Source organism: Etheostoma cragini, chromosome 19 (assembly GCF_013103735.1).
Source record: "Etheostoma cragini isolate CJK2018 chromosome 19, CSU_Ecrag_1.0, whole genome shotgun sequence".
NCBI lineage: Eukaryota > Metazoa > Chordata > Actinopteri > Perciformes > Percidae > Etheostoma > Etheostoma cragini.
The window spans coordinates 9,051,351-9,073,774 of record NC_048425.1 but is presented as its reverse complement, the minus strand read 5'-3'; the positions used below and the strand labels follow the sequence as shown (position 1 = coordinate 9,073,774).

General features: G+C 41.3%; 2 protein-coding genes and 1 long non-coding RNA gene across 3 annotated transcripts in view; 2 read left to right on the top strand and 1 right to left on the bottom strand.

The window, feature by feature from the left end:
• map11 (microtubule associated protein 1) overlaps positions 1-587 on the top strand; it is a 13,489-nt gene extending 12,902 nt beyond the window's left edge. Inside the window, exons 12-13 of the transcript XR_004654569.1 lie at positions 234-430; positions 491-587. The gene's annotated coding sequence lies outside the window, so the exon portion shown is untranslated. The remainder of the gene's footprint in view (positions 1-233; positions 431-490) is intronic.
• A 160-nt stretch (positions 588-747) lies between these two features.
• LOC117934906 lies at positions 748-19,861 on the top strand. Its single transcript, XR_004654607.1, has 3 exons — positions 748-1,563; positions 14,494-14,499; positions 19,851-19,861. It is a non-coding gene; the product is annotated as an uncharacterized LOC117934906 (long non-coding RNA).
• zanl (zonadhesin, like) overlaps positions 6,767-22,424 on the bottom strand; it is a 50,437-nt gene continuing 34,779 nt past the window's right edge. Inside the window, exons 35-53 of the mRNA XM_034856924.1 lie at positions 21,316-21,460; positions 20,589-20,686; positions 19,866-20,012; positions 19,590-19,754; positions 18,829-18,956; positions 17,979-18,250; positions 17,337-17,545; positions 16,298-16,442; positions 14,780-15,027; positions 13,375-13,504; positions 13,087-13,282; positions 12,655-12,816; positions 12,310-12,440; positions 11,309-11,511; positions 10,533-10,668; positions 9,631-9,768; positions 8,907-9,000; positions 8,389-8,432; positions 6,767-7,165 (exon numbers count right to left, since the gene is read on the bottom strand). Of these exons, the coding sequence (XP_034712815.1) occupies positions 7,110-7,165; positions 8,389-8,432; positions 8,907-9,000; positions 9,631-9,768; positions 10,533-10,668; positions 11,309-11,511; positions 12,310-12,440; positions 12,655-12,816; positions 13,087-13,282; positions 13,375-13,504; positions 14,780-15,027; positions 16,298-16,442; positions 17,337-17,545; positions 17,979-18,250; positions 18,829-18,956; positions 19,590-19,754; positions 19,866-20,012; positions 20,589-20,686; positions 21,316-21,460 (2,847 nt within the window). The 3' untranslated portion in view covers positions 6,767-7,109. The remainder of the gene's footprint in view (positions 7,166-8,388; positions 8,433-8,906; positions 9,001-9,630; positions 9,769-10,532; positions 10,669-11,308; positions 11,512-12,309; positions 12,441-12,654; positions 12,817-13,086; positions 13,283-13,374; positions 13,505-14,779; positions 15,028-16,297; positions 16,443-17,336; positions 17,546-17,978; positions 18,251-18,828; positions 18,957-19,589; positions 19,755-19,865; positions 20,013-20,588; positions 20,687-21,315; positions 21,461-22,424) is intronic.

The window sequence follows — 22,424 nt, the reverse complement described above, 5'->3', positions numbered from 1 at the left end:
AATAGTTCAAAAAGTACAATAAATGTTCTATGTTTTAAGAATTGTTGAAAGGTGTCTTTTTAATAAATGCAACACGTTTCCAAAGTCATGTGAAATAATCGTATTACATAATTGTGATTTCAATATTGACCAAAATAATCGTGATTATGATTTTTCCCAAAATCGAGCAGCCCTTACTCGGACAGAAGCCTGTGACCTGTTTTTTATCGAATCTCCACCCCGTTTCTCCTCAGATGACCTGGAACGGAAGATTTGTTTACCAGAGGCACATACATCAGTGTTTGGTCCCTCTGTCCAGCCACCAGAGCATCCACCCTGTGCCCTGAAGGCAACACGGCGTGCACGGAGCGATGGAAGGAGGAGCAGAGGAACGCTGATTGGCCAGAGAGGAGGAGGAGTGGTGATGAGAGGACAGGGAGACAGAGCCCCCCCCCCCCCCCCCCCCCCCCCCCCCCCCCCCCCCCCCCCCCCCCCCCCCCCCCCCCCCCCACCCCCACGGAGCCCCAATTGGTCATTTCATTGGTTTATCATTTCAATTTTGTTTTGGTTGTTACTTTTCTATCAAGCCTTCATTCCATTTTACTAAACGGGTTATCTGCGTTGACTGTATATTCCTTTATTATGGCAGCTCTTGTTTTCCTGCGGGAGATAATCAGGACACCCCAGACCGCCTGCGTGGGGCAGGCCTGGGAGCACAGAATAAGCTGGATAGGTCCAGTAGCTGGTATTTATTTTGTAAAATACATTTGTTTGCCATCAAACCCCGGTTAGATACCCCTGGCCTTCGTTCCTGGTTTCGTCTTCAGTATCTGAAACATTTAGGGGAAATTAATCAGTAATTACAATTAATATTGATGGGTTTAAGGTTACATATTGTTTGTCTTTTAACTGAACTACACATCTGGATGACAGCAGTGTGTTGTCTTGCGCCTTCCCTAACAGGAAGTAGTTTGCACTAAGACTGACATCTATTGGTCTATTTTTGAAATAGGATAGAGATTCGAGTATTGAATGTGATCCAGTTCCATACAGTAGTCTTTACACTGGCTGATTTATTTAAATGTATTTGTCTTAATGATAACTTCATCTATTGGTAATGTTTGTCTATTTTTGACCAGTTACATAGACTGTGTGGCATTACAGTGTCCCAGCACCTTTTACAGTGTGATCCCCTTACTTCTTTCATTGTCCAGCAATTCAAACCCCCTATCAATGTAACAAATGTTACCTAATCGCTGCTAACAACTCTCATGTATAATGTAAAAACAGGGTCCGGCTGAAATAAGACGCCGTTGTTGAAAGATTAACGCTTCTAATGTAGTCTGATAATTACAGAACATGACTAATTTATTGTCGTTGTAGTCATTTCTATTTTCTGAGGGTGCTCTTACACAGAGTGCTTTTAAACTTAGGGTGTCAAACTCAACTTCACTAAGGGCCACACATGTATAGTTCATTGACATGCTCTTATTTAACTGAAAAAGTCAAATATTTGGAATGTATTATTGCGTGTCTCATATAGTCTTCTCACATACAATTGGGTCAACATAAAGCCCTAAAAAAGTCGGTAAAACATTACTAAGGCATCTCAGAACTTAGCAAATCTAGCAAAACAAATAAAAAAAAAAAGGAAACAACCTGGTTCACAGGCCTGAATATGCAAAGTCACGGTCTCCAAGTCGGTAAATCGCCCAAATTCTGCTTTGAGTTTGGTGTAACTGCAGTATGAAAAACGTTTCCCCGTCTTTTTGGTGTAGTCCAGAACTAGGCGGGCCAACATGTAAACTGATGTGCGGGCCCGATTAAAATCTGCGAGGTGCCGTATTCAGTCCCGCGGGCCTTGAGTTTGACACTATTCTTAAACACATTAATATACACATATTAAATATGGAGAACGCAGAGACAATTCTTTGAGTTGAGGTCATTCATTCATTTCAGAAGAATGTTATTTGTTTAAATCTTAATGACTGGAAAAAAAATAAACTGTTATTGAAAACTTTATTCTTCATAAATGTATTGAATGTGTCAACATGGTCTCATTGGCCCAATCATTAGTTCCAAATGACAGTTCTTTTACAGGAACAGTGCATTGAATTTACAGTTACACATCAGTTCCTTACAGGAAATGACTAGGAAACTAAGGGAGCTGTAAAATAAAACGTTACTATAATGCTCATAAGCTAAAATCAATGTTTGGTTCGTAATAACAGAAAAAGGTGTGTTTACACTTGATTGCCAATTGAATGTGTTTAAATTCCACTTTTGTTAAGCCTATTGTGAAATTTGTTTTAAACTTTCTTCTGCAGCTTGCTTACAGAAGCCACACACACACACACACACACACACTATGTTTGCACCATTTCATCATTCCATTGTATAAGCAACTACACATTCCAGACATATCATACACTCCTGACTTCTGTCATACTCATGTGTATAATGACTATCAGGACACTGTTCATACTGAAGATGAATATGTTGAATGTGAGGCAGGAAAATGTGTGGAGTTTTAGAAGAGAGACTTGTTTTTGTACACTGGAAATCTAATAGCAGGATGTTTTGATTTCTACTGAGTCTGGCTGCTGTTCTCTGTCTGAATGTGACTTGTTATCCCATTCTTTGATATTTAACCATTTTTGGAGCCATTAGAAAGCCACACGCTGTAAAGTTATTGTTGTGTGAGATATGTTTGGGATCTTTGGTTTTCTGAATAAAGTATTGCTGGGTTAATGTGTTGGTCTGTGTTTGATATTTTTTTTATTCTGTGGATGACCTGGAGTTGGTAAAATCCGTGCATAGGCGTCGATTTCGTTGAGAAATGTTGGGTACGCGTGTCAGATTTCATTATGAGTCATTATGTACCCACCACTTTATTTGAAAACCTCCAGCTCAATTTAGTTAACTAAGATTTTGTTTTCTAAAAAAAGTTCATAACACATAATTATTGAGTGACCGATGCCAACAAATCCACAAAGATCTATCCCCACAGGGCAGGCACAGACATTTGCAATCTCTCAATATGACAGAGAACTTTGGTAATCATTGTTTAGGTACATCAAACCATGTTTTTATTTATTTACATTAGTAAGCTACAGGACAGCGTCTTTCAAAACATGACCTGCGCGAAAGAGGGAAAAAAAACACGTCTCTGTCCACATTTCAAACCAAACTAACGCCTATGAAGCCATAATGTCTCTCTCTCATGGGTGGGCCAAATTCTCTGGGCGGGCAAAGCAGAGAAAGAGGGGGTAACCTTGCCCCTTATGACCTCATTAGGAGCTAGATTCCAGATCGGCCCATCTGAGCTTTCATTTTCTCAAAGGCAGAGCAGGATACCCAGGACTCGGTTTACACCTATCGCTATTTCTATCGATTGGGGGACCATAGGCTGGCTGGGGGAACGCATATTAATGTTAAAAAACCTCAAAGTGAAAACTTCATCCCATGGGACCTTTAAAGCATTGAGCATGACAAGTTTGTCACATTCCAAAATCTTAATTTTGATTTAAGGATGTTCATTTCTACAGTATGCATATCAGTTCCAAATATTGGTTATCGGTCTCAGTAACTAACCAGGATGTACACACACACACACACACACCAGTATAACTAATCAGTATAAGTAGAATGTTGCATGAAAAGAAAAGACTCAAGTAAAGTACAAGTACCTCAAAGTTGTACTTAAGGTACAGTAGCCTACTTGATTAAATGTAGCCTGCTTAGTTACATTCCACCACTGACACTAGGGCATTTTCGTTTGTAATAAAGTCATTTTAACATGACTCAACAGATATTTCGTCCACGAGGAGCGAGCATCGAGGAGGGAGCATCGACGAGCTATAGCAGAGGATCCGAGAGCAGCCTTCCCGCAAGCAGTGCAGCTGAAGGAGCAGCTAACTCCGCCCAAACATCTGACGTAGTTACGTAACGCTTTAGAGGAAATTACGTCTCATCCCTCGTAAACGCTTACGAGTGACTGAAGCCATCACTATATGAAGTATGATGACGGGGTGTTGCTGCATCTCGAACAAACAACAACAGGTCACATTTACTCATACAACGACCACAAAGCAATGAAATACACAAATATCACAATTATGAATCAACAATCTTCCTCACAAATCCCAGCCAAGTTACTGGGGCTCAACACACGTCTGCACGCATAAAAAGGCACAGCGGCCATTGACACTGCTCAAATCTGAAGCAAGCAGTGATAGCTAGTAAACTCATTTGACTATAATGCAGAAAAATCCATTAAACTTACCAAAAGCTGCACATCACTTGGTAAAAACGTACATCCTCATTTCTTTCACTGACAAAAAAACTCTAAACGAACTTGAACTGACGTCGCTGTTACGGTTATGTGACGCTAGCTAGTTTAGCTTCAGTTGGCTAACTGGTCCGGAAAAATGCCGACATAGCTAGGTCATGGGCTCTGGCTGCGGCCCGTCAAAGAATACGCCCAACAGGGAATACTCGAAATTTGATTGGCTAAAGAATGTGACAATCGAAAACATCTCCTCTATTTATACAGCAGCGGGATTCACTCGAAATTATAAAGGCCTCAGAGTAGATTTTTCCCCCGGAGACAGCATAGAGGGGAAATCTGATTGGATAAAAGCTCAAATTTACGAGACGCACTGGAATACGCACAACCAAGGAAAGGTTGCAATGCAGTTACGATTATAGACTTGACTTGTGGGAACGGACTTTGTAAAATACATGTAAAATGAATAAATAAATAAATATATATATATATATATATATATATATATATATATATATATATATATATATATATATATATATATATATATATATATATATATATATATATATATATATATACAGTGGATGTAATGTAACTAAGTACAATTACTAAATGTTGATGTACTTGTACTAGACTAGACTTGAGTCTTTCATGCCTATTTTTAATCCACTACATTCATCTGACATCTTAAGTTACTAGTTACATTTTTCAAATGTTCTTTCACCACTGCATATATCATTTTCTGATTCTGACAATGTCTTGGCCAGCAGAGAAGCCCTGACAGCTCACCTCTGGTTGGCTGTGTAGTGTTTTGATGTACTGTTGGTAAGTTTTAGGTGTATTCCAGAACAACTGTTCATCATTCATTGTTCAGTGTTGTAACCTACTTTCAAACAGCGGTGTAATGTACCTTCAAAACATTTGCACCCTGTATTATTCAGAGTACTGTACTTGAGTGTTTCCACTTTCTGCTACGTTAGACTTGTACTTCACTAGAAGAAAATATTTTGCACTTTTTTCTGCCACTACATTGAGGTGATGCATTTAGTTACTTTACAGATTCATATTGTTATTGCAACATTTTATCAAAACATACATGCTACCCAGCAGTATATCAAGTGATTACAATTCACTCCACTTTTAGCTACAACATTAGAGTGATAGACACATTTAGCTATCAATGACTCTAATCCAACACACTTATGTATTTTGTTCTGAAATAAGATGAATAGTGAGTACTTTTACACTATGGTCTAAAAGTATATTTAGATGATAATGCTTTTATTTTGAAGCAGGACTTTCACTTGTATTTCTTCACTGTGGTATTACTACTTTTACTTAATGATCAGATTACTTTTTCCACCACTGCTTTAAAAAAATATAAACCAGTAAAATAAATGTAAACATGTAATTGCTAAAAGTTTATAGATATAAAGAACAGGAAAAATAATAATCAATTTTACAAATATAAGAGATACACTGGTCTGCCTTTAAGTGACTATGTTTAACTTTTAAATGCTTCTGAAACTGTAATGTTCCATCTGGTGATCATTAATGACCTTAACAGCAAATGAGACTAACAGTGAAAAGAACGCTAGTTTTATACAGTTTTTATGAATGCATCTGCCCGGGTCCGTCACAGAATGAATTGCGGAAGGTAGACGATGCTGCAGTAACACATTCTGATGGGTCACAGATTTCAGCATAACACTGGAAAAGCCTGCGTTAGTGAGTATCCAGCCAGGTAAAGGGTAGCAGGAGTTTTCTTTACATAGGCCTGATTGTATTTTAATGTTATTTTCTGAAGTTATCTGCTGTAGTTATGGCTGATACTGAAGCAGGACCATCACAGAAAAGAAGGAAATTAAACAAAGAACTAAAAGGTAAAAAGGGAAAGTAAAAGATGAGCGATAACACACCACCTATTGCTACAACAACCTCCTAATGCTTGTGACACAGCGACAGTAATACTCGGTTTGGCTCACAAGACATCCAAAGCAGGCGTAGTTACCGTATGCAACACTTCAAATGCAACGATGCATCTGTGACTTATTCCCTTATTCTAAATGAATGAATTTCTGTCTGAGCAAAACATTTATCGCAACTATATGAACACTCCATACCAGCAAAGCTCCTAGATCTTTAGGACAGCAGGTGTGGTAACAACATTCCCGCTTTTGTCCAAAGGAATCAACACAATCTGAACGTTACATATGGCCACTTTAATATCTCACAATACATATTAAACGTCTTAAAGTCCAGGATGTAGTTTTGTGTTTTTTATGGGAATGAACTACAAAAAGAGAAATGGTAAAATGAGATTTTATTTTTACTGCACTTCAGAGTATTCAGAGCGAGATGGAAATGTTCTGCGACATTTTCTGTGATTCAAAATATTTGATGGATCTGGATGCAAAGATGAAAATGTATGGGATTAATCTAAACTAAATAAATAGATTGATATGTAGGTGCATGGTAATGGTAAAAATCTCTGTAATCTGTAATAATTCAAAACACTTATTAACATTTGAACAAAGACACTTTTTCTGCACGCATTTCATTCCAAATATACATTGACACTTAAAAAGGCACACAGAGCGATTTCCACTTCTGTTGATTAAACGCACACATCTGACTAAAATTACATCTTCAAAAGCATAAGTTAAGGAAGCAAAACATTGGCCTATGAACAATATCTATAATATTCACAACTCTCACAAGACTTCCTTCATTTTGGAGTTTTATTCTTTGGAGGCCGGCTGAATATGCTTCACAACATATTGTTAATGTTGTCCTCCTACAGCAGGTGTTTGTTACATTCAGGTTACATACTTCGTCCTCACATAGGGGTCACTTTATCATTCCTTTGGTCATCTATGTTTTTATATGGGATGCCTAAAAGAGAGAGAGAAAAAAAGAAACAGATATCAGAGCTGTGCTAATAATCATCACCAGGAAGAATCTGTCGACAGGTCTTCGTCACAAATGGAGAATATAGTTGACTTTCAAGGGAATTCTTCTGGAAATACACTTTAAGAAATTTGTCCGTTCATGCAGCTCATTGTTGGGACTTTGCACCGTATAGACATTTTCTGTTTGGCCTGTATATTACATGCTCTCATTCATTACAAAAACAATAGAGAAGTCCTTTGGTAAAACAGGGACATAAATAAATGGAAAAAGTATTCTGAAATTATTCTGATTTATCTCATAATATTCAGACTTTTATTCTGAAAATATTCTGACTTTTACTCTGAAAATATTTAGACTTTTACTCTGAAAATATTTAGACTTTTTTCCTGTAATAATGTTGCTCAGGTAGCAAACCTCAGAAAATGATGAAAGAAAAAAAACTATTAGAGCTACTACTACTATGCTAATTTAGCTAGCTTTAGCCATCAACAATAACAGTCTGTGGTTAGGAAAGAGTGGGATTTCCACTAACTGTTATGAATCAAACTGTCATTACGGATATATGACAACGTTATTACTGTCAATTAGTGTCATTCCTTTGTCTGGCAGGGATACAGTAGTGCACAGAATCCCCATGGTTACCACACAGTGATCGCATGGCGTTAATCGCGGAGCGTTGTCTGCCGGTCTGTTCCCATGACGAGCCCCGTGACCACACAGGCCAAGGCCTGCTCCCCATGTGAAAAGCTCTTAAAACACAAGGTTTTAACATACTGTACTTTTTTTCTCATAAATTTAAGATTGCAATCTTGGTAAATCAGATTTTTCTCAGAACATTACCCTCCTGTATATGTATTATTATTCTTTACCTACAATGGCATGCCGCCGTTTAGTTCTGGAGGGAGCGCTCCCATTGGTTGTTGACAATGTTCATATTATTCAACTTTACTACCAAGACTTTAAAATTGATGATATAGACCGCGTTTGATTTTGCCAGAACATCCCGACGTGAAAAACATCGACCGGGACTTTTATGACCTTACACCAAACGATGGAGACACGGGGAGCGCCTTGACTCTTGCAACACTCGTGATTTCATCCAGATATTAGGAATTAGTCTGCGACAGTAGAATCGCTTGAAAAGTCGTTTGGTGTAAGGTAGGAATTAGTCAACTTAATCGCCCCCCAATAAGGAAAATTCTTACTTGTTGATGTCAGGCTGATCTTCTTCTCCTTGAGCATGTTTTTCCTGCGGACAGAAAGATCCGAGGTAAGGAAATGTTATCAATAACACACCTGTGTGTGCCTGCAGGTCAGAGATGAAGGAGCGCAGAGGAGGTACGTGGAGTGAGTGAGTGAGTAAGGAGTGAGTGAGTGAGGAGTGAGGAATGAGGAATGCAGGCAGTGAATCACACCCTTCCCTTCCCAGTGCTGATACAGAAATTCAGTTTGATCCCAGAAAATTCCCCCAAAAAAGGTGTTGACATTGTAATTTTCTCTCACCCACTGTGAGATGACTGCTGCTTCTCAATTACATAAACTTGTGACCTGCAATGAAAATTGTATGACTTTGTGTGAGATTTTGTTTTTGTCTGTGTCGAGTAGACTCGAGGACGGTGGCTGGGTCAGGACATTCTGCCTGCGTCAGTCAGCAGTTGGGACACAATCTATGCACATCCGAATGCTCTGGTATTTGCGCAGCACAGAATCAACCGAGACTCACTTGGATTTCTGTCTGCAGACGCACACGATGGCCGTCACGATGGCGACGACGGCGACAGCAGCCAGGACAGCGATCACGATGATCCACTTGGGGTCTGCAGCAAACAACATTTCAATAAAAAAAAAAAAAACGTTGACTTTTAAAGGAAGCCCACAATGTTAGGAATAGGAACAATAAAAAACTTCAATAAAGTGAAGAACAGAAATGCTTGGGGCTGATGGCTCTGCTCTTGATAATGCTCCATGGACCAGCAGAGTGGCATGCTAAACTGAGACAGGGAGAACCATGCAGAACCCACACAAACAGAAATTTTCCTTTTCAGCTGCTGTAACAAGGGAATTTCCCCTGTTTAGGATTACTTTTTTTAATCTTATCTTACAGTATATACACGAGTGGGCCCAAATCCGACATTGAAAACCATTTAAAACTTTGAGTCATGTTCAGACTCTGAACTAGGAAGGTGGAGGCTGGGGTGGTGGAGGTGAGGTGTTGCCATTAGCAGCAGAAGCTGGGGCAGCATTTGTGTAGGAGGGAGTCGTGTTTAAATGGACCGCCCTAGATGTGAGAATGGCTGTGTTTGGTTTGTGACTGATATAAATAGTAGTTCAATCAGTGGGCGTGTGACTTCCATGTCCTATCTAAACTAGACCTACTCTATCTGTAAAGTGTCCTGAGATTACTCCTTTTGAGATCGGAGTGCAGCAGATGTTTGAGCGGGCCGTACCCAGTCCTTTGCTTGGCGTTATCGCCACCTCGCAGTTTGAGCCCTCGAAGCCCTCTGCACACTGACAGGTGTATGTGCTGTTGCTGGCCTCCTGACACGTTCCTCCGTTCTGACAGGGGTAGCTGAGGCAGGGACTCGCTGCAACACAAAAACAATATATTATGATTTGGTTTCTCTCACAATCATCATGTTCATGTGCATCTTCAGTATTAACGTACCAAATAGAGTTGATATAATTAATAAATGCAGCAGGGTGATTAACAAGCTTTCCCCCGTTTTCCCCTTTGCCTGAAAGTTACTCATTGAGAACTCGGATTACATGCCTTAAGACAAGCTGACACGGCTACAGAACAGTAGCCTCCCTCTGAAGATGCACATAGTGTCTCAGGATGTCGGGTGCTAATTATAAACAGATCCTGAGTGCAAATTAAATGAATGCCGCAGCACACATTTGCCCTGTACTGTCACTTTAATGTCTGCCACTCATGACAAAGACACAAAATTACAAAGAAACAAAACAACTACAAAGAGATGCAACATGATGAAAGAGAGACAGAAAACCACTACAAAGAAATTCAAAAGGACTACAAATACGCACAAAACAACTTCCAAAATTTGCAAAAAATGCGACAAATAGACAAAAAACATATTCAAAGACATACAAAACTACCACAAAGAGACACAAAATGAGCACAAAAAGACAAAACAATTACTCAGAGACAGTAAACTTAGGCGCTGCGTTCTGACTACATTGAGAGTCAAAGGCAGAGTCAGCGGGGTTTACACTGAAATAATATTGAGAAGACAATGAATGACACACACACACACACCCACACACCTACCCACCCACACACACACACACCCACACACACACACGCACACACACACACACACACACAGACCTCTGTAGCAGTCCCGTTTAAAGTTATAGATGGTGCAGACGTCTCCGCTCTGGCAGGTCTTGGGCTGGCACACAGAGCCCAGGCTGGTGCATTCACAGGCCTGGGAACAGTCATCGGTCACAAACTTCTCGTTCAGCTGCAGGACGGAGGTAGAGAGGGGACACAAAGGACGGGATGACATCATCACAATGAGACACACACATCACTGCTGTAACTACAGGAGGCCTCTTACAGTGTAGTATCTGTTATACATCTGTTATACTTACAGTGTAGCATATGTTATACATCAGTTGTACTTACGGTGTAGTATCTGACATACATCTGTTGTACTTATAGTGTGGTATCTGTTAGACATCTGTTATAGTTACAGTATTGTAGCTGTTATATATCAGTTGAACTTACAGTGTGGTATCTGTGATACATATGTTATGCTTACAGTGTAGTATCTGTTATATATCTGTTGAACTTACAGTGTGGTATCTGTGATACATATGTTATGCTTACAGTGTAGTATCTGTTATATATCTGTTGAACTTACAGTGTGGTATCTGTGATACATATGTTATGCTTACAGTGTAGTATCTGTTATATATCTGTTGAACTTACAGTGTGGTATCTGTGATACATATGTTATGCTTACAGTGTAGTATCTGTTATATATCTGTTGAACTTACAGTGTGGTATCTGTGATACATATGTTATGCTTACAGTGTTGTATCTGTTGTACATCTTTTTTACTTCCAGTTTTGTATTGGTTATATATCTGTTGTACTTACAGTGTAGTATCTGTTGAGGAAGTTGCAGCCACACTGCGTGTATGGCACACAGCTTCCCTCGCTCATGACGAAGCCGGCGGCGCACTGGCAGCCCTCCATGCAGGAAGTGATGTCACACTCGGAGGGTGCTGCCAGGTCGGCGCAGGAGGCGGGGCAGGGGGACATGCAGGAGGAGTAGGTGCTGTTGGCGTCACAGGACAGGACTGGGAGAGAGCGAGAGAGACAAGTCACAACCCGGTCCAGTATGGATCACTGACTCACACTTTTACAGCTCCCTTTAACAAGCTAATTGTAGTTTTGTGTAGATTTCACACACATTACAACAAACTAGAGCTGCAAAGATCAGTCGATTAGTTGCCAGCAATTAACTTAATCCGCGACTATTTGATAATCAATTAGTCATTTTTTTTTGAAGAATAAAATAATTAAATAAATAAATATTCTGTTTCCAGCTTCTTAAATGTGACTATTTTCTAGTTGCTTCACTTCTCTGAGCCAGTAAACTGAATTTTTTTGAGAACAGAAATAATGGATGTCCAGAACAGTAGGACAAATACTAATAACTAAGTACATTTACTTATACTTAAGTAGAATTTTGAGCTACTTGTACTTAAGCATTCCTATTTGATACTTCTACTCCACTACATTTTGGAGGCAAATATGTATTTGATAACTTTAGTTACTTTGCAGATTTAGATTATTATTACAAAATATAATCTAACTAATAATTTAGGGTGTAAATTAAGCTACCCAGCAGTATTTCAAAATTAGCTCCAACTTTATCAGCTGCAACATTAAAGTAATCATCACATTAATGCATCAAGAATCAGAATCCCCTAATAGAATGTATCTGAAATGGGCCATTCTGCATAATGAGTACTTTAACTTTGGGTACTTTTGATGCTAAAACATTTGTAATTTTACTTTAGTCCGGCTCAATGGGCTAAAACCAGGTACTTGATGTGAATGCTACGTGACTGAGTGTGTGTTCAGCATCTTACCACAGCCCAGCTGCTGCCTCCAGGGGCCCAGTCTGACTCCGGCCTCCTGACATGCTGCAGCGTACGCTTCATAACTGGCACAACGCAGCACTTCACTGCCATCCTCAGCACACAGGTCAAACACACAGTCACTGAGACACACACACACACACACACACACACACACACACCAACACAAACACAAACACAAACACAAACACACAGAGCAAGATGTCATTTAAATTTAGAAAAAGGGTGTAAAAGTAAAGCGTTATAAACACATTAAAACTGCACTGTAGCTCTCTTCAGAGGACAGCACACACACAAACACATACACACACACACACACACACACACACAACTCACTCCTGGTAGGTTTGAGGTTCCAGGGATGCGTGGCAGGCAGCAAACGGCCCCTCGGAGTAAGACAGCGCTCCACACTGAGTCACACTGAGGTAATTATTGAGCTGAGACTGGGAGCAGTCCGATGTCTCAAATCCTGAATCCGGATCAGTCTCCGCCTCACGCCTGGAGACACACGGCAGGATGAACGGAAGGAGGAAACAGAAATAATTAAAGTTAGGGATTCCCCTTGAGGGTGTTCCAGGAGGTCTCCAGCAAAAAGGGGACAACTTCTCATTTAAGTGGTCACTATAATTCGATCCAGAACCAACACCATGACAGAAGGACTATTTTAGTGAAGTGTTTCTTACACAGGTTGGAGACATGAAAAAGTTTGTGAACCACTGCTATAGAGTTGGTTTACAGCTTAAGCAGCGCCCCTGGCGGTGGTCATACCTGTGGACTGTGTGAGGAAGGTCGGAGGTTCTCAGTCCGCCCGCCTGCCGATCACTGACCCTCCAGCTTTCTCCGAACGTGTTCAGGTCCCGGACTATCGTTCCGTCCGGCTTCATGTACTCGTTTCTTGTGACGCCGTCATAGTTTCCGCACAGCCCTCGGACAGAGTTCTTATAGGTGCTGGGCAGTATGATCTCTGGTACACAAACACAACGGAGGGGATGAATGAATGGATTCACAAACAAGTTAAAGTCCGTTAGCGAGGGCTGAGGTTGCTGTTTCTCTCACCTCCACGGTAGTTGCCGTCAAAGCGAACCGTGAGTCCAAAGTCAGTGGTGAGCTGGACCTGCTTGGAGTTCATCGTGATGGTCAAACCGGACACTGGACTAAGAGGGGGGGACACACGCTCCCCATTCACCTAGAGGTAATACAATATGATTTCACTCAAGGCATTCCCATGAACAGGTTCGTATGGTATTGTATGAAAATTTATGCACAACAATTCGCAAGACATCTTATGAAATTACAGTTACTGGTAACATAGTCTAAATCAATGACGTTTAAACTTCTGGGATTGCTCGTGGGCCGCCGGAAATTCCGCCGGATGTCTCATATTTCGGCCGGATGTCTATCACCTTCCTCTTCCTTTGTGTTGGCATTCTTTATTCTGGTAGATTTCTGAGGACTATATTTAACTGCTCCTCAGATCTCTGCAGGGTAAATCCAGACAGCTAGCTATACTATCTGTCCAATCTGAGTTTTCTGTTGTACAACAAACAACTTTTAAACGTACACGTGTTCCACTAAAACAAGTACCTTCCAGAAGCCATTTTGCAGAAGCACAGTTGCTTCGTCCAGCGCTTAGCACCGCCCGAGACGATTGTGACTGGTTTAAAGAAATGCCAATAAACCGGAGCATGTTTTTCTCCCATCCCGGAATGCTGTGTGGACTACCCAGACCTTCCTCCGCAAAGCTGTGGAGGAAGGTCTGGCAAAGCGAGACTACTGGTGACATGACAGTTATGTTTATAGGGGTGAAGGGATGCAGGACGGGAAATACTGTGTTGATACACGTCCGCCAAGTATCAATCTAGTATTCTATAAATTGCATGTGAGAATTTAGTTCAGTTTGTCAGGTGCATTATTGACTGTTTTTTTATGACAGTGTTGGTCATTTTGTCTGATTGACAATCCCATTTTGCAGCAACAAAATGTAAGTGAGATGTACAAACAGAGAAATGGATCTTTTGATACTTAAAAGTAAAACAGTGGAAAAAGGTAAGAAATTGCAATCTACCGCAGAATTTTGGAGATTGATTAAAATTGCAATATTATCATATTGTGATATAGGTATTGTGATAATATCGTATTTCAGCCGCTGTTGGAATTAAGTTTAGCCAACACAAGGTGACCGTCCTGGGGCGACAGCAGTTAAGTTAAGACACCAAAACGACAAATTAAGATTGGGAAAAGATATTGTGGTTTGGGTTAAAAAAGTACGAGTACTCCTCTCTACGTGGATCTTGGTGCTTTTACACAGCATTAGTTAATATGGTGCATACAGTAATACATACGGGGAATACATGTGAATCAGTGCTTTACTTTAAGAGGAGTGGTTCACTGGAACAGTTTCACAATACTTTTTTTACTACGAGGAAAACACGCTTTAAAGAAAAGAAGACAAAGCACTGACCAGGACTTGCTTCTTCTGTAAGAAGCGAACGTTGAAACCGTAAACGTCGATGTACATCTGATCCAGAAAGGAAATTTTCTTGTTTCCCCCACGCCTGATGTTCTTCCCCCTCACCACCAGGGGCGACAGGGAGTCCTGCAGGTTGTGGCCCTGGGTCAGGACGTAGGTGTAGGCGCCCTGGAAGTGGTGGGTGAAACCATCAAATGTTCGGTGGTGAGGATCCCCTTGGATGCTGCACTTGTCAAACTCTGGATGAAAATATACAAATGAAACAGTCAAAACGGGTTTTGACCTAAACTAGTGCTCAGCTGGGTTTGAAAAAAAAATTGATTATTTTTTGAATGATCCAAAATAGATTCATAAAAATCCAAGAATCTATTTTTGCATCAAATGAAACTAGAAGCAATTAGGAATCATTTGGATTCCAACAACGTCATGCTAGCGGGAAGGGAATGGGGATAAATAACGCTCCAAAGATGGGCTCCGTTTTGGTGAGGGGAAAAAGGAGTCCCTCTGTCACTTCCAGATATCTGAATGAAATGTCACTCCTTGATACTCCTTGACTGTAGAGTCGGGAGAGCTGCACTTTGTTGTGTGTTGATGTTAAATATAAAGTACACTAATTTAACTGCTTTGGGGTCAGTTAAATATTAACACTTTTAATACTTAATGCTTTAAAGAATGCTGCAGGTCCGGGCACCCGGATAACTCAGTTGGTAGAGCGGGTGCCCATAAATAGAGGTTTACTTCACGACGGAACAGGCCCAGGTTAAACTCTGACCTGTGGCCCTTTGTTGCAGGTCATTCCCCCTCTCTCCCCCTTTTTTACTTCTTCAGCTGCCCAAAAAATAACATAAAAAAAAAAGAATGCTGCAGGTTGGAGGAACTTATGTTATTAACCTCTGTATTAATTGTAGAATCTCTTTCATACCCAAGATAAATTGGTATTGTAACTGAAATGTTCCTAGCCTAATTGAAATTGAATCAGGAATACAATCGATTCAGGACCTTGTGAATCAGAATCAATCAGAAAATCATTGAGAATACCCAGCCTTAACTTAAACAATACGAAGGCTTAAAGTCTCTAAACTTTAGAGGTGTCAAACTTGAGGCCCGCCGGCCCAATTTTGATCTGTCCAGCATATCAATTTAGGTTCACAATCAATTTTAGCACACCCATTTGTGCGCAAAACCAAAAAGACAGGATGCTTTCTTTTTACTTTTCACTCAATGCAGTGTTTGAGACACAGAAATTCCCACACAGCCTGTGTGTTGGGTACCCTACTGAAAAATGTAATCAGAATGAAGAGTTCTGCTTGATTGCTATATTATTTGATGGGTAATGAATAATAATAAACCTAATTTATTTAGGGCTTTATGTGGACCAAATAGAGTCATTTTCCAGTGTGGCCTTGAGTAAAACTGAGTTGGACCCCTCTGGTTTGAAGTCTCTAAACTGTACACTGTTATCCAACATGTTGGAATGTTGGAGGAAGCCGATGAGAGTGGGGAACTCACTTGTGGGTTTGCAGGTCAGGTCTCCATACTTGTCCAGGCTACATACTGAGTTGGAGTTACAGGTGTGTTTCTCACACGTGATTTTGCCGCCAAGGTTACAGGTACACCTGTCAGTACATCTAGTTGTCAGCCACGAGTCTCCCATCTAAACAAAAAAAACACACACACACACACACACAGACACATACAGACAGACACACACACACACACGCACACACACACGCACACGCACACGCACACGCACACGCACACGCACACGCACACACACACACACACACACACACACACACACTTATTTACATTCATGGACTAAATTATGTTTTTGTTATGTGTAACAATCTACCCTTTCCTACTTAAGCACATGTCCATTGTAAACTCATAGTACCTATGCAACTATCGGCACTGTGTACATATAGTATAATGATTCAAAATCAATATAAGTGAAATACAATATAAGAAAAAAAAATAGACAAAAGTCAGAAAGATCTTTATTTAATTTGACTGTAATAATTGCCTAGCAAGCATTCCGGAAATAATTATGTAATTTGTAATTTGGTTAACTTAGCAGGTCAGCTGAGCATGTAATGTGCAATGCAAAAATAAGGAATGAAGGAATTTGGATTTTCTCAATAATTAGCAACAATAGCATACTCACTTATGTTGCCAGTGGTTTAGACATTAATGCTATGAGTTATTTTGAGGGACAGCACATTGACACTGTTATCCAAGCTGTAAACTCACTACTTTACATTGTAGAAAAGTGTCATTTCTTCAGTGTTGTTCCAATAAAATATATAATGAAATATTTACAAAAATGTGATGGGTGTACTCACTTTTGTGAGACACTGTATTGTACTTTATTATTTGGGTATTGAAAATGATGCCTCGAGAAATGAACCCTTGAGCGTATAACTTTGCTGAAAAGCTCCAAAGGCTTCATCTTGCCATCATCTCCACCTTTAATGCTTAAAACCTGCTTGTGTTTCTGCTGTTGAATGATATCACATCGTGTTTTAGGTCCATCGGCCGCTTCACTTACATCATGGTACTCTCCATCTAAGTCCACACAGCCACATTTGTCCAGAGGTACGCACATGTTGTCACTGAGGACGAAGCCGGCGTCACACTGGCAACCCTCCACACATGTGGTCGGGGGGAGGTGGCAGAAGATGGGGAAGAGGTCAGAGCAGGTGGGGGGGCAGGGGGCGGTGCAGTCAGAGTAGTGGCTTTTGGGAGGGCAGGGCAGGGCTGCAGGGAAGTATGAAAAGAGTAAAACTAGAATCCGCATTTGGACTGTCAATCAGTTGAAGTGGAACTTCAAGATCAAGACTAACGTTATTGTACATTTTTCTTGGGCTCCAAAGGCTACATTAACAAAAACAACAACATTTACAACATGAGCCAATTACAATAATATGAACCTAATGGTGTCACGCAGTGCATATACTGTGGTTAACCATTTCAAAAAAAGAATTACTATCCGTGCAGTGATAACTCTAAAAAAGATGAACAAATACATTATTGGCATCAACATCAAGCGCAACAATAACTTATGTTAAATTATCAACCCAGACCTGTTCTGGATTTCATCTACTGCAATTTTAAAAAGCTTATTAGATAAAGCATTCATTTTTTTAATCTTGAACTGTAAACCTCCCCCCAGGGGGCAGCTCATACTTACGACAGAAGGTGTTGTTCCTCCAGCTGATGGGGACTTCGGCGCTCTGACAGGCCTGAGCGTAGGCCTCCACGTTGTCACAGAGAGTGGACTGCATGCCGTTGTACTCGCACAAGTCATAGACACAGTTACCCAGGAAGGCCTCGGGGGGCACGAAGGAGTGGCAGGGCTTGAAGCGGTCGGAGAGGATGACCTCGGCACACTGAGCCTCGAACTGCTTCTCCTCCTCTGCGGTGCAGTTGGGGTGGACATCTGGACGGGTGTCCGGCTGACAGCTAGAGGGGAGAGTGTTTGGATCAGTGCTTTAGTCAAGCCAGAGCGGCAACCTGCAAGGCTGAAAAGTGAAGCCAATACGGAGTAGTCTTGATCAACAAAAGTAGGTCCTACTACCTTTTTAACATTCAAGTGACCTCAGTGCATCTGTCTGGCAATACGAGACTAATGCATAGGTGCCTTAAACCTGCATTCTTTCTTACGGCAAGCAGGAGCCGACTCCACTGGTTGCAAAAAGAGGTCTGTCTGTTGTAGATGTCTTTGAGAAAATGACACTACTTTTCACTTGAATTCTTACCTCAGTAATAATTTTTTTAATGAGTTTATGGCCTCAATCGCTACTTTCAAGTCTTCTTTAACACAGCATGATGTTCATTTAGTAAATTAGTCAATGAAGCAGGGGATGCTTTAAGGGTAGGGCAGCTTGTGATTGACAAGTCGCTACCTGTCAATCAGGACAGAGGCTAAGAAAGGCTAACAATGGAATTTGTTTTTGGGTGTTTTCATCTTAGAACTTTGGCCCTGTGTTTTTTCACTTCTTCAAAGTGAATGGTAACTGTAGTAACTGTAACCCACTGACCCAGGATCACTGTCTCCGTCTGATTTCCAGCTGTTGCCCAGTTCAATAACATCTTTGGCTGGCTTCTTGTTAGGCATCAGGTTGTCATCGGAGGAGTTGTGGTTGTAGTTTCCACACATTCCGCACAGCTGGAGAGGAGGGAGATGGAGCAGGGTTATTACAGTGCTTCACAGACAGAGGGGCCTTGACAAGGTTGCATCTCGCAGGATAATTCCAATTCAAACTCCAATTACATCGATACCAATGGTGAAACATTTTGTCTTTGGTGAAGAGACAATAAGACAGGCCTAAAGTGTTCATTCTAGGGCTGGGCAATATAGCAAAAATGGGATATTCTTAACCAAATACCTTAATGTTGATATTGTGACAATATTGTAGGGTTGACAATTGGTGCAACAAGAAATATTTACACAATTAGTATTCCATGCACTACAAAGCTATGTATAAAGGCATTAGGCTGCCATATCGTTATTGTAGGCCCAGTTTAATATGCAATTTAATTTCTTACAATATATAGGAGGTCCCTTTTAGTCAAGGGGTCCTCAGCTTAACAAACATTGACGACCCCTGGACAAGGTGGCTAATAACAGCTGAACAGTCTAGTAAGTTCAGAAAATGACATCACTTTACTGTAATACAGCCTTTAAAACCAGGAAAAGACAACCCCTACCATATTACGACATCCAAAATGTAAGACAATATCTTGGCTAATATAACAATATGGATGTTATACCAATATTTTGCTCAGCCCTTTTTCATACCTTGTTATAGTATGCTCCAGGAACTGTAATCTCCAGGTGATGGACTCCGTCAAACTTGACCTGTAGACCAAAGTTTGTGTCCAGCAGACTGTAGGATCCGCTGGTTATCAGCTTGGCTCCGGCCACGTCTATGTTAACTGGTGTCCGCACCCGTCGTTCATTCAGCTAAGACAAGACAGAGAGAACACAGACATCAGTCAGCCACTGGGCATTTCACTATGCTGTAGCCCTTTACTGCAGCCAGTATAATATTAAAAACAGAAAGACGTTCCTTACCAAAACTTTGCGGCTCTTCTGCAACTCAACCACAGTGTCATGAGGCAGGTAGACTTTGACAGAGCGGACATAGGAGGCCTCCGGCTGACCACGCTCCTCGTTTTTAGCCACGATCTTGAAGGGAGTTACCTTGGTGGTGTTACACACCTAGAGGAGTCAGAAAAAAAACATTTAAAACAGTAATGCTTTTATGTTTCCAGGGGTTAAAGTGGGATCTGGAAACCCTAAGATACAGGTGAGGGGGGCGGTTTGCTAACACCACACCAAATTCCATTCTAAAATTTAACACATTATAGTTTCTTACAAAAATGAAGTCTCTGACTTCACCACAGCCCTACACAGTGTTATTTCCTTACTATTAAAACAGTGGTGAAGAACACCAGGAGCAATTGCCGGGAGATGAGTGAGTAAAACTAAATAATGACTGGTGTGCTAACTGCATGCTGGAATAAATCCCAGCACACACACAAACACAGTCAGACACAGTCACTTTACATAAAAAACACAGAGGTTACACTCACTTCCAGCTAACTTCACGGAGAACAATGAGGGCGAAACAGCATCACCAATCTGCTTTAACCTAATATTCTCAGTCTAGCTCAGCTAAGAACACCAGATCTGCAGCAGGTTACCATGTTGGTAACTGCAGAGCCTGTTTGCGCGGGATCTTCACCTGTTCATACTAACTTGTACAGCAAATTTAGGATCAAATTCGGCCCGTACCTCCACAAGAGTGTAAGTGCACGTGCCCATGTACGTGTGCATCACACCATCAAAGGTGTAGTAGTGAGGATCTCCAGCCACGTGGCACACTGCTTTTCCTGAGGAAGGAAAATGAGGCTCGGTGAAATATGAGAAATATACTTACACAAAACTACAAAAATATGACATGACATTATTCTTAAAATGTTGACAGAGCTTATGCCAACGACTTTTAAATTCCACTGTCGCAGACTATTTTCCAATATTGGAAAGAAATCAGGAGAGTCTTGCTATAGTCGGGGCGCTCCAGTTGTCTCAATCGTTTGGTGTAACGTGGTCATAAAACAAAGTCCCAGTCAGTCTTTTTACCTTCTTTCTGTTCAGAAAAAATCAAACATGTTTGATATGATCATAAGTTTTATACATTAAATCATGTGAACATAGGGGGCTCTCCCTCCAGCACAAAACCGGAAGCAGCAACGTCTAAAGCTGGTGTTGTTTATTGTTGCTATGGCACCGCGCTAAGGCAAAAGCTAAACAGGAAAAATTGCAGATTTTCAACCCTTCTGGAGGGCTGCAGATTAACACAGACCTCTGGGTACTGCCTCCATTCGCCTGCATGTATGGCAGAACAGAAAATCTGCAAACTTTCCGTTAAAGTTACGAGCTAAAGCTAACAGTTAAGTTCAGAGTCTTCCAGTGCTTGGTAATCAGGTAAATCTGTAGTCCTCCAGTCTGTTAAGTTTACCTGTAGAGTGGCAGTCCAGCACACCTTCTACAACTTTACACTCCTGGGCCGGGCTGCACTGCCACGGCTCGCAAGTGATGTTATTGTTGCCGTTACACTTGCAGCGCTCGGAGCAGTCCTTCTCTGTGAACCAACTGTCTCCCACCTACACACACAAATAGTGTACATAGATAAGTATAATGCATGTTCAAACGCATTTTCTTCCAAAACCCTCCACCTGAGCTGATCACTCTTACCGGCCTGTAGTGTCCGTCTCGGTCGGTACATCCACACTCGCTGAGAGGGACGCATTTGTCTCCGCTGAGGACGAAGCCAGGGTTGCAGACGCATCCTTCCACACAGGGCTGGTTGCAGGAGCCGCCGGGGCTTCCGGGGTCCTGACAGCTGGGCTGGGAGCAGGCGGGGCCACACGGGTTGTATTGACTGTTTGGAGGGCACTTAAGAGCTAAAGGGAAAGGACAGTTGCAAATTAGGTTATTATGGGAAATAAAATGAACTGAAACTGAATAAAAACTAATACATTCAAGAAAAAGTAAAAGTAAACTGACACTAGGTAAAAAAAAAAAAAGATAACGCACGACAGAAGGTGTTGTTTCTCCATGCGATGGGGACTCCGGCAGCAGCACACATGTCGGCGTAGCTCTGTACGGCCTGGCACAGAGCCACGGTCTGACCGCCGGTGGCACACATGTCGTACACACAGTTTCCAAAGTACGGCTCGGGAGGCACGACCGAGTGGCACGGCTTAAAGATACCTGAGGATCAAAATACAGAGAGGCAGCAGAGGTCAATGGCAATCATTTTACTGTATTGTATTTACTCGATATTGACTTTCTTAGTGGCATTAGGCTAGGTGTACCATTGGGATCGGTGATCATGCCACAGCTGGTGGGCTTCTTGGCCTCCTCCTCCACGGTTTTGTCACATTCATTCACCCCTCCCCCATTGGTGCAGCTGATAAAGATAAAAATATGAAAATGACACAAAGTGAGGATTTTTGTTGTGTAAAACATGGGTCAAAGTCTAATGTATTGTGTGTTTTGTGATGTGACTCACTCGGGCCGGGGGTCAGGAACCTGCCAGCTGTCTCCCAGTTCGTTGGTGTTAGC